Below are 12,964 nucleotides of genomic sequence, written 5' to 3'. Positions count from 1 at the left end.
ATCTTCATCTCTCTAACAGCTTTTGTAATTTTGTATCACGTATAAAATAATATATTCTGATAATTTTATATACTTAATATGTTTTCTTCTAACTCTGCGATTTAATTATATTTCTTATGAGTAAAGATAGTATAAATAAAGATAAATTGCTATTTTATAGGGAAAGTTCAAAGGTAATCTAATAGATTCGGTAATTAATTTTATTTTGGTTAAAGGTTAGTGAAGTCCCATGTCCCATAGTGGGGTAAGGAGCAGATGAATTATACATCTGTTTCACTGATCGATTTTCTTTAGGGACAAGTAGGTGATCAGCCTTCTGTGTCCTCCCAGACCGAGACATTTTTTTTCTTCGTCTCCACCGGGAATCGAACCCAGGACCCCTCGGCTCTACGCTCATGCGTCAACTACTGTACCAAGGAGGCAGTCAAAGGCAGTCAAGCTCCTGAAACAAAATGTTATATAATTATGTATATTTTAGTTGATTTCTGTATTTCAGTCTGTCAGAGTTTAAAAGTTTTAATCATTCTCGATTTTAATTAGGTATCTAGACAGTAGACTTAAATGCTAGACGAACTCACCATTCAATTCTCGGAAAAACAATACTAGGGGAATAATATTATGCTATGGAATTTCTTGGTACCTATTCCCGTTTATGCAGGAATTTCTTCATAATAAGTATTTTTATAAGAAACGTTGATCTTTTCAACGTTGTAAATTTTAAATTATCTTGACGCACATAATACAAGACGTTTTAATTGTATATTATTTTGCATTAAAAATTATTTAAAATATTATTGATTCGACACGATTTTAATATTTGATAACACGGTTATTATATTGATTGCGAAAATTTCAATTTTTCGCCTTATTTTCTAGCCCAAAATAAAGGAGTGTGTTGTTTTAATATGCTTATGAATTAGGTATGAAGTAACAAAAGGATGATCCAATTTTAATGAAGTTTTTAGGGAACGTGCAATCTGTTGAAATAGTTATTATACGTTTCATATAATAAGACAGGCTTAATTTGATTTTAAAATAATATAATGCCTATAATGATATATTATACTTTCATTTGTTGATTTTTTATATTCACAATTTAATAATTTAAATGTCAATTTTATGCGACAGTGATTTATGCAACTGTTGATGTATTGAAAAGTTAAAATTATGTTATGTTTATTTCAATAATAGAGCTTTAATAGAGCTATATTATTTCATCGGAATAATTTTCTATAACAATTATTTTATTTTTGTTTTACTTTGAAGAATTAAAGAGTAAACAATAAAATGTTATGTAGTTTATAGATTTTATTGTATAAAATGTCTTCGTTTCACCTAAAACAAAATCAATAGGTACATAGAAAATTCACATTACGCTTGTCCAAATAAAAGTAGTTGTTGAAAAAATCTGTTTAGACTTTTCATAGCCAAATAAACACATTTTATAGATCTTTGTTTTTAAAGCATCAAGCTCGATTATTTTTAATTAAAATTAAAGCTATTATTTTGACATATCGAACAAAAAAAATACTCATTGATCCTTTTCCTACGCGATAAAGTTCGCTAGATTTCTTATTAGACCGGGAGACCTGTATCTATTAAAAAAAACCGTATCAAAATCCGTTGCGTAGTTTCAAAGATTTAAGCGTACAAAGGGACATAGGGACATAGGGACAGGGAAAGCGACTTTGTTTTATACTATGTAGTGACTCTACAAAAATCCAAATGCAATACTGGTACAAATCGTTCGGCGAGAAAAAAAAATTTGCAGATTTTCGGCGGTATGGCGACCATTTGGAATCGTCCGAAAAGTATGGCATGGCGATTTTCGTAAATGGCTGCACGACAATGGTTACCTGTGCAAAAGTTTGCCTGGTACAAATGGTTGAATTGTTTTTTTTAAATCAACACATTCGCGTCGGTATGGCGGGCTGTAAGTCACACCGGAAAAGTATGGCATGACACTACCGCCTACTTCTTTTTTATGGGCTATCGGTAAATTCTAAAATTTTTGTGTTACAAATCGTTTGACTTTCGCTATTTTTCCGAAGAGTTCGACTAACGCCCACGCGACTAAGCCGCCGGTACCAGCGTTCACACCATCATTTTTCTTTTTGTCATTGCGTACTAAGACCCCTGTAGAACCGCCATCCTGTTACAAATGACTCGAAATTTTGTGTCAATATCTCCCGGTCTATATCGTAGCAATACAAAATTTTACAATATGTACCTCTGTGCATACTTATGGTTGTTTATCGAAAAATATTCAGCTACCTATACTGATTTTCATAATATTATAATTTTGTATTCAATTTTCGACATAAAAACTATCCTATGTATTAATTCAAGTTACCCACTATGTGTGTGCCAAATTTCATGAATTCGGATCAGCAATTTTTACATGAAGGAGTGACAAACAAACAAACATATAAACTTTCGCATTTATAGTAGGATTATTTAGCTAGTAATATAGGTACGCATGGAATAAAATTACAATTTTCAAACTAAATCACCCCTCTAATAAACATACCTACATTGAAATATTTCTAATACAGTTGAAAAATGAAATAGTATCACAAACAGAAACACATCATAAACTTGTATATAAATATAATTATATAGAGAGGCGTTAAGATTCCATTAGTCACATTACATTTAGTTCGTGTGTTTGTTAACATGTGCAAGTGTGTGCTGGTTCTGTTCGCGTTGTTTATTTCTTCTTTTTGTGAAGATGATGATAAACCAGGTTAGTGTTGCATCTTATAAAATACACAGGTTTATCTATTTAAGGTAGAGCTTTGTGGTGCTATTTTGTTACAAACAAACATGTTATTTTAAATCGGCAAATATTTTGAATGAAAATATAAGGAAATTTAACTGGAAAAGGTGTCGGCAACACAAGAACGTTTTTATTTAAGTTTATTATTACCTTAAAATTACTATACCTTCTTAAAGTTCCTTTGATCGAGTGAATAGCATTAACTATTGTTTATTTATTTAATATTTACTGTTTACATTATGATCTAAAAAATCTCAATCAAGTGGTCAAAATGTTGGCAACTCTATACAGAGCAAAGATGTAGGTATTTATTACTTCGTCTGTGTCAAATATTTATTTATTAGAAGATTTAATGTATTGTTACACTTGTATCATACAAAAGTTATTTAATTTTTTATGGTTAAAAGCGTTGCATCGTTTACAGCAAGTGTAACAGAAAATTAGGTAAATAAAATTTCAAAAGTATTCCTGAACGATTTTGAAACTAATAAAAATTAACAATATAAAAAGTTAAAAAATTACACTGTATTAATAACTGACAATACGTACAACTAAACAAGATGTGAATTAAACGTTTTCTCTCCACAGTACCTACGTCGAAACGATGCGGATTCGAATACCGCTTCATGGTCCAACTTTTTACATTATTTTTTTCAAACATTTATTAGCATATGATTCGTTTATTATTATATGTACTTATATTTTAATCTATAAATCTTATAGCTTATTTAATATTTAGTAAACTAAACTTCCGTAACTTTGAATTTTGGAAAGATCAAAACAAAAATCAATTTAATAGAAATCAAAAGAACCTTAACACAAATTGTACCTACCAAAGTTCCTTAGTATGCTATAAAATATACTTTTATATTTTTATCTCCAACCACAGTTCCCGAATACCGCGGTCTCCTCACACCAGAATGTGTCAGAAAGTACCACGCGCTGTTCATCTCCCGCTACGTCCCCCCGCGCACCTACCGCTACTACCACGAGGTCAACTCGCCGGCCTTGTATGATCAGGAGGACAGCGCTGAACGGACTGTTGATGTAAGTTTTTTGGTTATAATGGTAATTTATTTAGTCGCAGCAAAGGTTGTTTACTACTTACTGTTAAGTGTTTAATTAAGTCTAAACCACTGAACTACCCTGATGACACACAAAATATGGTAAGGGCGTAGGTATATGAGGGGTTCAGTGATAATAACGCACAGACAAAATACATTTTTAAATATAATTATTAACGATCTGATCAAACTATGTTGGCCATTTCATGAAATGCGACCTACGATATGGCCACGACATAATATAGACAACACTATGAAACAAAAAAAAAATATTATGTTACAGATTGGTTGGAGGATAGTGGGAGGTCGGTTTGCGAGAATCCAGGAGGTGCCCTTCCAGGTCCTGTATGGGAAGTACTGTGGAGGGGCGCTCATAGCACCCGAATGGGTCATCACAGCTGCACATTGTAAGTAAGTATAGTATATCAAACATAGTATGAAGAAATACTTTTTATAATTTTAAGACATAGAATGCATTTGTCTTGTATGATCTAGTCTATGTAGATTACTTTTATAACTTAACAGAATATAATATAGTGTTGTACTATGTTTTACAATATAATAAAACCTGTTAAAATACATAGATGGGATCTTAAATTCAAAGGAGTTTGATAAAGAAACATCTATTGCATAAAGAAATCATAATTGTTATTATTATACAATTATAATTTGGTTTATTCATACTTCCGATTTGAACAGAGAGCAAAATTACGAAACAATAATATTTCCAAGGATCCATAGAACCCGAAAAAATAATGTAAAATTTTCAAGCTTCTAATCCTTTATCTGTTCACAATTACGAGAATATAACAATCCACAGGTCATACGAGAAATACGTCTACATCGGTTCGACGCAACGCAGCGAGGCAGCCCCCTTCAAGGTCTGCGCACACTTCATCCACCCCATGTGGAACGTCTCCAGGCTCCACAGCCACGACTTCGACTACCAGCTCGTGCTGCTGGAGACAGCTGTTCCAGTGACTGACTACTCCAGGCCGATCGCGATTGGGAGTATCGAGGATGTGAAGCCAGGGGTAATGGTGTCGATCAGTGGATGGGGACATTTGCAGTATAAGGTATGTTGATTTACTATATAAAATAGCTATGTTGCATTTGATGGTAATTGACGCTAACGCTACGCTTAACAGATAATGACTTGCTGATAAACACTAAATTATACGTACGTAATTGTACATCTGGACACTTGTGAAGATCAAACCCATGGCTAGGGTGGGGCAAGCGCCTCATTCTGACCTGAAATGCTAAAAAACTCTAGGTACTAACTACTAAACTTAATATCCGTAAGAAAATTCCTACTCGATTCTCCAAAGTTGTTTTAGAGTCGTTTTGTCGTGTCAGAAGTTACGTTTCTCTATCTGCGAGTAGTTATTGCTCAGGATGAAGATGGATGGATTATTGATATTTTTACTTCAATAATCTAAATTCAGGTAAACCACTTGTCACGATTTTTTTCGAGATTTGACCAATAACGGGTTCTTCAATCTTGACATCCATACTAATATTATAAATGCGAAAGTAACTCTGTCTGTATGTCTGTTACTCAATCACGCCTAAACTACTGAACCAATTTGCATGCAATTTGGTAAGGAGATATTTTGATAAACGAGAAAGGACATAGGCTACCTTTTATTGCGAAATATGTACCACGGGCGAAGCCGGGGTGGACCACTAGTTTACTATAAAATTTTAATTAATAGAAAAGCAAAATGCAAGAGTACCTACGCCGTGCCTACGTGCCTGTCATGGCCGACGAAACTTGCCGGACGATGCCAGACGGGAACTACGACAAGATCACACCCAGAATGTTCTGTGCGGGATATGTGAATGGTACCAAGGATTCTTGTCAGGTAAATACTTACTATTTTATCCTACTAATATTCAAAATTGCAAGTTTGTCTGTTTGTTTGTTTGTTACTCCTTCACGTAAAAACTGCTGAACCGATTTTCATGAAATTTAGCACACACAAGGAGGATAACATGTATTAACACATAGGATAGTTTTTTTTCCCATGCGGGTGTTGCTTTGACTACGCGGGCGAAGCTGCCGGCGATAAGCTAGTATTATTATAATGAGAAAGTAAATCCTGTAAATCTGTCTGTGCCTCTTCGTCTCTAGCGCCTAAACAACTGAATTGGTTTGCATATAAAAATTAACAAAGTATTGTTCGATGTCTAGGACATAGGATATATTATATTTTCCCAGTTTTTATTTTTAAATGATTTATTACTATTTGTGATACGTCAACGCCATCTAGAATTGAATTATTTGAAACGTTTACTGCTAAATGTAAACAATTGCTAATGATTATGTAAACATAATTAAAGTAATTAGTATAACAGTAAATAATTTATATTATGCTAATTAATTGTTTATAAATAATGCAATAATACTATTATATTTTGTTATGAATACAAAATCTAAATATTGAATTTGGATTCGAAGAATTGTAATAAAATATTAAATACTTTTAATAATATATTTTTCGTTCCTGGAATCATAATACCTACAATATTACTCTCGGTAAGTTCCATTGTTGATCAATGTACTACATATTATTATAATATCAAAGCTTGCTTACATTTTAATTCTCAATTTAGATTAGAATCACATATCTTTACAAATTGTCATTTTAGAGAAATTAAGAAAAATAATGATTAGGTACCTATAATTTTGTAAAAAAAAATGAAATTTATCCACGTGTACCTAAGTAGGTAATCCATTAAAATTAGGAAACCTACTGCAATAAGATGTAAAACTGTCTACTTCTGAGTTAAAATATTATGCTCTTGTTATTTTAAAACATACTTATAATTCCTTATCTTTATAATTATAATTATGAAACTGTAAACTTACTTCAGTTGCGGCTTACTTCACATAATATGTGAAGTAATGAATGAAATAAATTAGGACGAAAATATTATTTTCGTCCTAATTTATTACAAAATGTTAAAATATATTACCTCGTGGCCTATACAATAACATGCATGATATAATTTGAGTGTTGAACAAACGAAAGTTTTTATCAAATGTAGACAGTGACGTAATTAATAGTAGTAGCAGTTAAGGGCGACAGATTTTAGGGGCGTGAGAATGAGAGTCGGTATAATTTAAGCTCCTTTTTACATTAAATAAAAAATTAAAAGAAAGTTTACTACCATATTGTATAGTGTCAAAAGTTTACTATATTAGAGTAGGATCTGTTAGTGATAGAAAGGTCATCGAAACATTTTGGACGACGAAATAACAGTTTAAAGTGGTTTAAATTTAGTATCAATCCGGCACTGTGGTAGAAACAATATGAAATTTGGTAATACATGTCACCGTGTCCCAGGCTGACCTACATTTTTATAGCAATCCAATTAATGAACAAACACGACTAATTATACTCTGAACAATCCCGTATATAATTAAACTATGCTCCGAATAAAATTGCAGAGAAAATATGAATAATGCAACTGTGAGATTCTCCTGTTTTGTTTGAGAAACTTTAATGGAATTAAGCGTGTTTTATCATCTGCGGAATTGTTATTGTGAATTCAGATTTTGATGGGATGAGTGCAGCTTGAAGTAAATGCTTCAAGATTTTGCGGTTGAAATGTTTAAAATACGCATTAAAAGAGTAAATTCTATTTTATATTTCGAAGGAATATTTGGCCAATTTTTTGTCACAGCACATGGCTGAACATGAATTAATAATATGAGTTAAAATGTTATTATCACCTTAACAGTTTTAAGCTATTGTATAACTTTTATCTCAGACTTTGAGCGCGGCGACCGAATGTAAAAATTCCGTAACGAAAAAACCTAACAACCCCCACTCCACCGGCACAGCGATGCGATGCTATGCAATAGCTTTACCGCGGCAGTCCTCGAGTGCCACAATATGTATTTTTTTTTACAAATGAGTTCTTTTAATAAAAAATAAATTGACTCCATGACCTCTGGATAAAATTGATTTTAAAGCCTTTTTAATTCGCTGAAGTTAGTCTAGTTGATGTGTGGAATTTTATAATAAAACGAATACCTTGACCCACAAAAGAATTTTGAACTTTACTGGGGCGAAAAGTCAGCTTGGAATTTTTATCTTTATGACGAGTATTATAATTATGTTTTTAACTTGCAGTTGAAATTAATTATTTTTTGAATTATAATTAAAATGCACATGAGTTAGCATGTTGATAGCCTCTGACTGTGTTTTTTAATGATAATGTATTGATATTATTTTAATATACTTAGTTAATTATAACACTTTAGAGAGAATAGTTAATTAACCTTTAAATCTATATGATAATATGAAGGGAATTTATGGTCATTTAAGTTATTTAAACGGATCAGACGGACATCACGATCTTCATGTTTCAATTTCATGTTATGTTAGAAAAGTTAATTCCTAACTTGGTCTATTCATTCATATAATTAACCTATGACGTCACAAAATGACGCAAAATTAATCCCACTATTAGTTAGATCGCATACTTTCATATTTATAATATTACTAGCAATGCCCTGCGGTTTCACCCGCATAGATAGCGATATCGTTACAGTGAAAAGTCTACTATAGGTCGGACTATAGGTTTAATTTTTAATCACATGAAAATCACCTTTACCCCGTCCCGCACTACGGCCTTTTTTTTGTTTTAGTGGGGAAATCTTTCATAGATACCCACGGCCTCCGGGGGAGGGGCCGTGGGTTATGTCGGATTCCTACCGACCAAAACCCCACTGTGTTCCGTCAAGACGCATATTGGTAGAATTCCTCCGTGACCCCCGCACTACGGCCTGCTCGAACAGTATACCTACTATTTTCTGTAGATTGACACTTTTAAAAATTCGTTATATCTTTTGAATGGAATATCCAATTCTTTTCATTTAAAAAGTATTTTGCTGGTATTGAAACAGTCTATAATAAAACATCATTTAATGGGATAAGGATTAATATATGTGTATGGATAACATGGTTTGATTTTTTTTTTTAACTCAAACTTTTTATATATATTTGATTACTGTCATATATTTGATTACTGTCGGCACTTCTATTTACTTTGAAAACGTAAAAAAGTTGTTGTAGTAACATAACTACTGAAGATGGACATATGGTATCGCGGACTTTCTTGTAGATATTGATCCATTCTATAATACCGTAGAACATTTTTTTGTTCTATCTTCAATAGATTCCGCAGCGCACGCGATGACAGAAGTTTTATTGAGGATTTTTTTACACCTTGGGTTACATTATTGCATTTTTGGTAAGGATCTCTAATTTTTTTGAAAATGCAATATAGCCTATGTTGCTCAGTAAAGATGCAGCTTTCTAATGGTGAAAGAATTTTTGAAATCGGTCCAGTAGTTTATGCGTGAAAACCATACATACATACATACATACATACTTACAAACTTTTCCTCTTTATAATATTAGTATAGAATAACGATGCTAACAATTTCTTTACGATTGAAAAGTGCTTCTAGAAATCTTATTAAACTAATTGAATTAATGTTTGAAGATTTTTACAGATTTTTTGTCTCCCAACGTTTTAATTCACCGTTTATTTTTTTCCAGGGTGACTCTGGTGGCCCAGCGGTGGTGAACGGTCGTCTCGTGGGGATGGTATCGTATGGAGTGGGGTGTGGTGGGGCCCAGCACCCTGGGGTCTACAGTTTGGTGCCGAGGGCCAGGGACTGGATTCGATCTGTTACTGGACTGCCTTTGTAATAAATTTTATGATTAAAAGCGTATTTTATTTGGTGTGGTTGAACTGTAATAAAAAAATGTTTAATAGAATTTAGAAAATATAAATAAGCTATTCTTCTAGGTTGAACCCAAATTGAAGTAGGTAATTTATAGATATTAGGCACTTACTAAAACGTTAATTGTAAATTGCACTACACAAAACATGCTCCGTCATGCACCGCTAAATCGCTAAATGATTTTTTTTAATATAGGTAACTACAATTTTTGCAGTTCTTTAAAATTATCGTACTAGGTACCAACTACATTATTTTATTCACAATAGAAGTTTCTATAGTTTCTAATCGAAACTACTATTCTATCATTTCGATAGCATTTTTAACAAGAATTGAACAATCCTTTTAGCTTAGAAAGACGAGAACAAACTCGATCACTGATATAAGTCGATACACGTAGCTGGCCATGACGTCACAGCAAGCGAAACAATATTATTTCTTCTTCTTATTCCTTTCCGACATTTAATCTTAATGCCATTACAGAAAAGAATAAAGCCTGCACTGCTTAATAAAGGCGACGAAATTAAAAAATGCTGCGTAAACTTAATTGAATCAAGTTGATAATGAAGTAAGGCTTTATGAGACTTCCCTGAACACAATATTGTTTATCTCTCGTCGGAAATCGTATTAACATCTTTTAAAAAATTAAATTGGTTCCCTCGCTTCATTAAGATAGCTATTGTGGTGGAAATTGTGTCATATTATTTTGCTAGCGAGTTTTTACTGTTGTAAGGGAAATATGTTAGTGGAACGGGATTTATGTCTATGTGTGTGTTTCTTGTATTTGAGTTAGGTGCGGTGGTGGTGGAATCAGTAATTGTATTTAAACAGTACCATATTGCGGCTTCACTTTTTGGTTCCTGGTTGAAAAATAATATTCTTCTTATCTCGACTATAAAGTAAAGACTCATAGATGTTGACTTATGTCTATGATGAATTTAATCCATGATACAATGAGTCGATTTGCCTGGAGGAGTAATAAACTGTGTTCCATTCTCAGTAAATCATCACTATCACTACATAGTATAAAACAAAGTCGCTTTCCCTGTCCCTATGTCCCTATGTCCCTTTGTACGCTTAAATCTTTGAAACTACGCAACGGATTTTGATGCGGTTTTTTTTAATAGATAGAGTGATTCAAGAGGAAGGTTTATATGTATAATAACATCCATTAAATAGTGGAGAAGTACTGTTATTTTTGAGGTTTCTAATGTGATGTCGTAAAAAATTACATTTTTTCCGCTTATATTGCAAACGCAGGCTGAACCCTACGAGTTTTATCAAAATAATGTACTAAGTATTATACATATTGAAAAGGTCTACAGAAAAGTCCGCGATGGTATATGTCTATCTCTTATGGATAACCCACAATAACATTTTTTTGTCATTTACTTTTTACGACAAATAATAGCTAATTTTCGAAGCGATTTTCACCAATACAGCATTAATCCTTAACCAATTAAATACCTTGAATACATTGTTCATTTAATATAGATCTATATGGCCCTTTACACCGTATGATTTAAGTGAATATTTTCGAAGATATTACAGATTTAAAAATTGCGGGAAGTAGCATTTGCGGCGGTACCGGCCGGCCGCGCCGGGCCGCTATGTTTTTATATACAACGTTCACAGTTTTTCTGTAGTGTATTTAGTATCAGCATTGCACCCGTGCGAAGCCGGGGCGGGTCGCTAGTACATAATAAAATATTGATGTTGCTCTAATAAAAATGTATTATTAAGGAGCACAAAATAAAGTGTAATATGAGCTCCATATTATAATCCACGACCTTTTAATGTATAACATAGTAAGTACATATTTAGCACTATGAAGGGTATTCGCAAACAATATTTTGCGTGTAGAAATACTGTCCATTTATAATGGCTTTTGATGGATCTCTTTGTATAGGCTATAATCTATATCAGATCACACTTAATTCATTATAAAGCTTTTACTAGAAAGGGTAAACGGGTATAATGCAAATATTGTAGTTAGATCTTTGTTCGTCTACTTTTTGAATTTAAAATCATCTAGAAAAGACACATCGATATTCAATAACCCCTAGTAACAAGGAAAAAAGCACCCATAAATAATTACATCAGCAACCTTTCGACTCCAACCTTGACGCAAACATCACTCGATACATCAAATACTTCCAAAGGTTATCCATCACTGTCAAAAATATGAAAATAACTAGCCCTTTACAAGATCTCAGACGATAATTCATGGCATTGTCGAATCAGAGATAAATAACAACGGAGAGACACCCCCCCTCCCCATCCCCCTAGATAAATCATGGTCACGTGTGCGCATACAGAATGTTATTCGGAGCGTAAATGTTAGGAAAACACTCGATCGGACTCTTTGTGAATGCAGATAGCTTTGATGATGTAGGGGTTCGTAAAGAGCGGCGGGACGCTGCGTTTTTTGTGTTAATTCATTCCTTCTGGAAAATTTAAAGTATGGTTTGCTATAGTGCTCTTAAATCTAAAAATAAGTATATGTAGTTTTACTAACACAAGAATAAGTACTACTAATGATAATATATGGGCGATGCTGCCTGATATAAATAAATAAAAAAAAATGTTGTGTGGTTTTATGAAACCACGGTAAAAGTGAAACTTACGATAATTATCGTATTTGTACGATAATAATTATCGTACGTCACGCAACATGCGCTACACAGACCAAAAAGTTTGAGACGATGTAATAAAAGTTTCACTTTAAAAATATAGACCGTATGAGGTAGGTAATATCAAAGTTAAACGTAAAATTAAGATATTTACATGTTTTAGTAAAGTTTATTTAGGCAGCACGTTTTAGCTCACGATTTGTATTGTTTCTGTGTTATTTATTTGTACATTTTATGCACTTCTTGTTTTTGTTTGCGTATAATTAATTTTCGAACTAGAAATTGTATAGCTCTTTGAAATATCAATTAATGTTCAATCATGCAGATGAACGTTTTTCGTAACGTAACGTCCATTGTTGCGTACATTCGTGAACGTATCTCGTCTCGTATTACCAACTTGGAAATTTATTAAAAGAGCGTAGGTTTGTTCGATTTGTAAATTTAATGCTTAGTTTCAATTTACCTTGTGGTTTCATTACAAATACGAAAAAAAAATCACAAATATAAATAGATTAAACGCGTCGTTACCGTGTCAAACGTTCTCCCGTGTGTTTCTGCAACAACCAACAAGGCTTCGACGCTTGAATATGTGAATGTGTCGATAATAGGAAAAATCAACTTTTGATCGCTCCTGGGATTCACTACGGGTTGACTGTGATTGTATATACTATAGATACGCATGGTTATATTGTAAAATAGTTATGCTAATGTTATTTTTAACGAA

The 12,964-nt window shown here is 32.9% G+C and overlaps 1 protein-coding gene across 1 annotated transcript; it reads left to right on the top strand.

Moving 5' to 3' along the window:
* The first annotated feature begins 2,672 nt into the window (after window positions 1-2,672).
* LOC149477581 (trypsin-like) lies at window positions 2,673-9,575 on the top strand. The gene is made up of 6 exons (XM_089710433.1): window positions 2,673-2,746; window positions 3,669-3,826; window positions 4,127-4,254; window positions 4,664-4,919; window positions 5,562-5,711; window positions 9,423-9,575. Exons 1-6 carry the CDS (start codon window positions 2,677-2,679, stop codon window positions 9,573-9,575), a joined length of 915 nt encoding a protein of 304 aa, XP_089566559.1. The 5' UTR covers window positions 2,673-2,676.
* The last annotated feature ends 3,389 nt before the right edge of the window (window positions 9,576-12,964 follow it).

Source organism: Colias philodice, chromosome 24 (assembly GCF_061535455.1).
Source record: "Colias philodice isolate Cphi_HAF_F1 chromosome 24, ilColPhil1 Martin Lab GWU primary, whole genome shotgun sequence".
Classification (NCBI taxonomy): Eukaryota; Metazoa; Arthropoda; class Insecta; order Lepidoptera; family Pieridae; genus Colias; species Colias philodice.
This window is presented reverse-complemented; position numbering and strand designations above follow the sequence as displayed.

Excerpts from the sequence above, each read along its gene's own strand:
- LOC149477581 (XM_089710433.1), top strand. The coding sequence starts at position 2,677 with ATGTGCAAGTGTGTGCTGGTTCTGTTCGCGTTGTTTATTTCTTCTTTT. Across the intron at positions 2,747-3,668 it reads TGAAGATGATGATAAACCAG|TTCCCGAATACCGCGGTCTC; the intron begins GTTAGTGTTGCA and ends CTCCAACCACAG. Across the intron at positions 3,827-4,126 it reads GCGCTGAACGGACTGTTGAT|ATTGGTTGGAGGATAGTGGG; the intron begins GTAAGTTTTTTG and ends ATTATGTTACAG.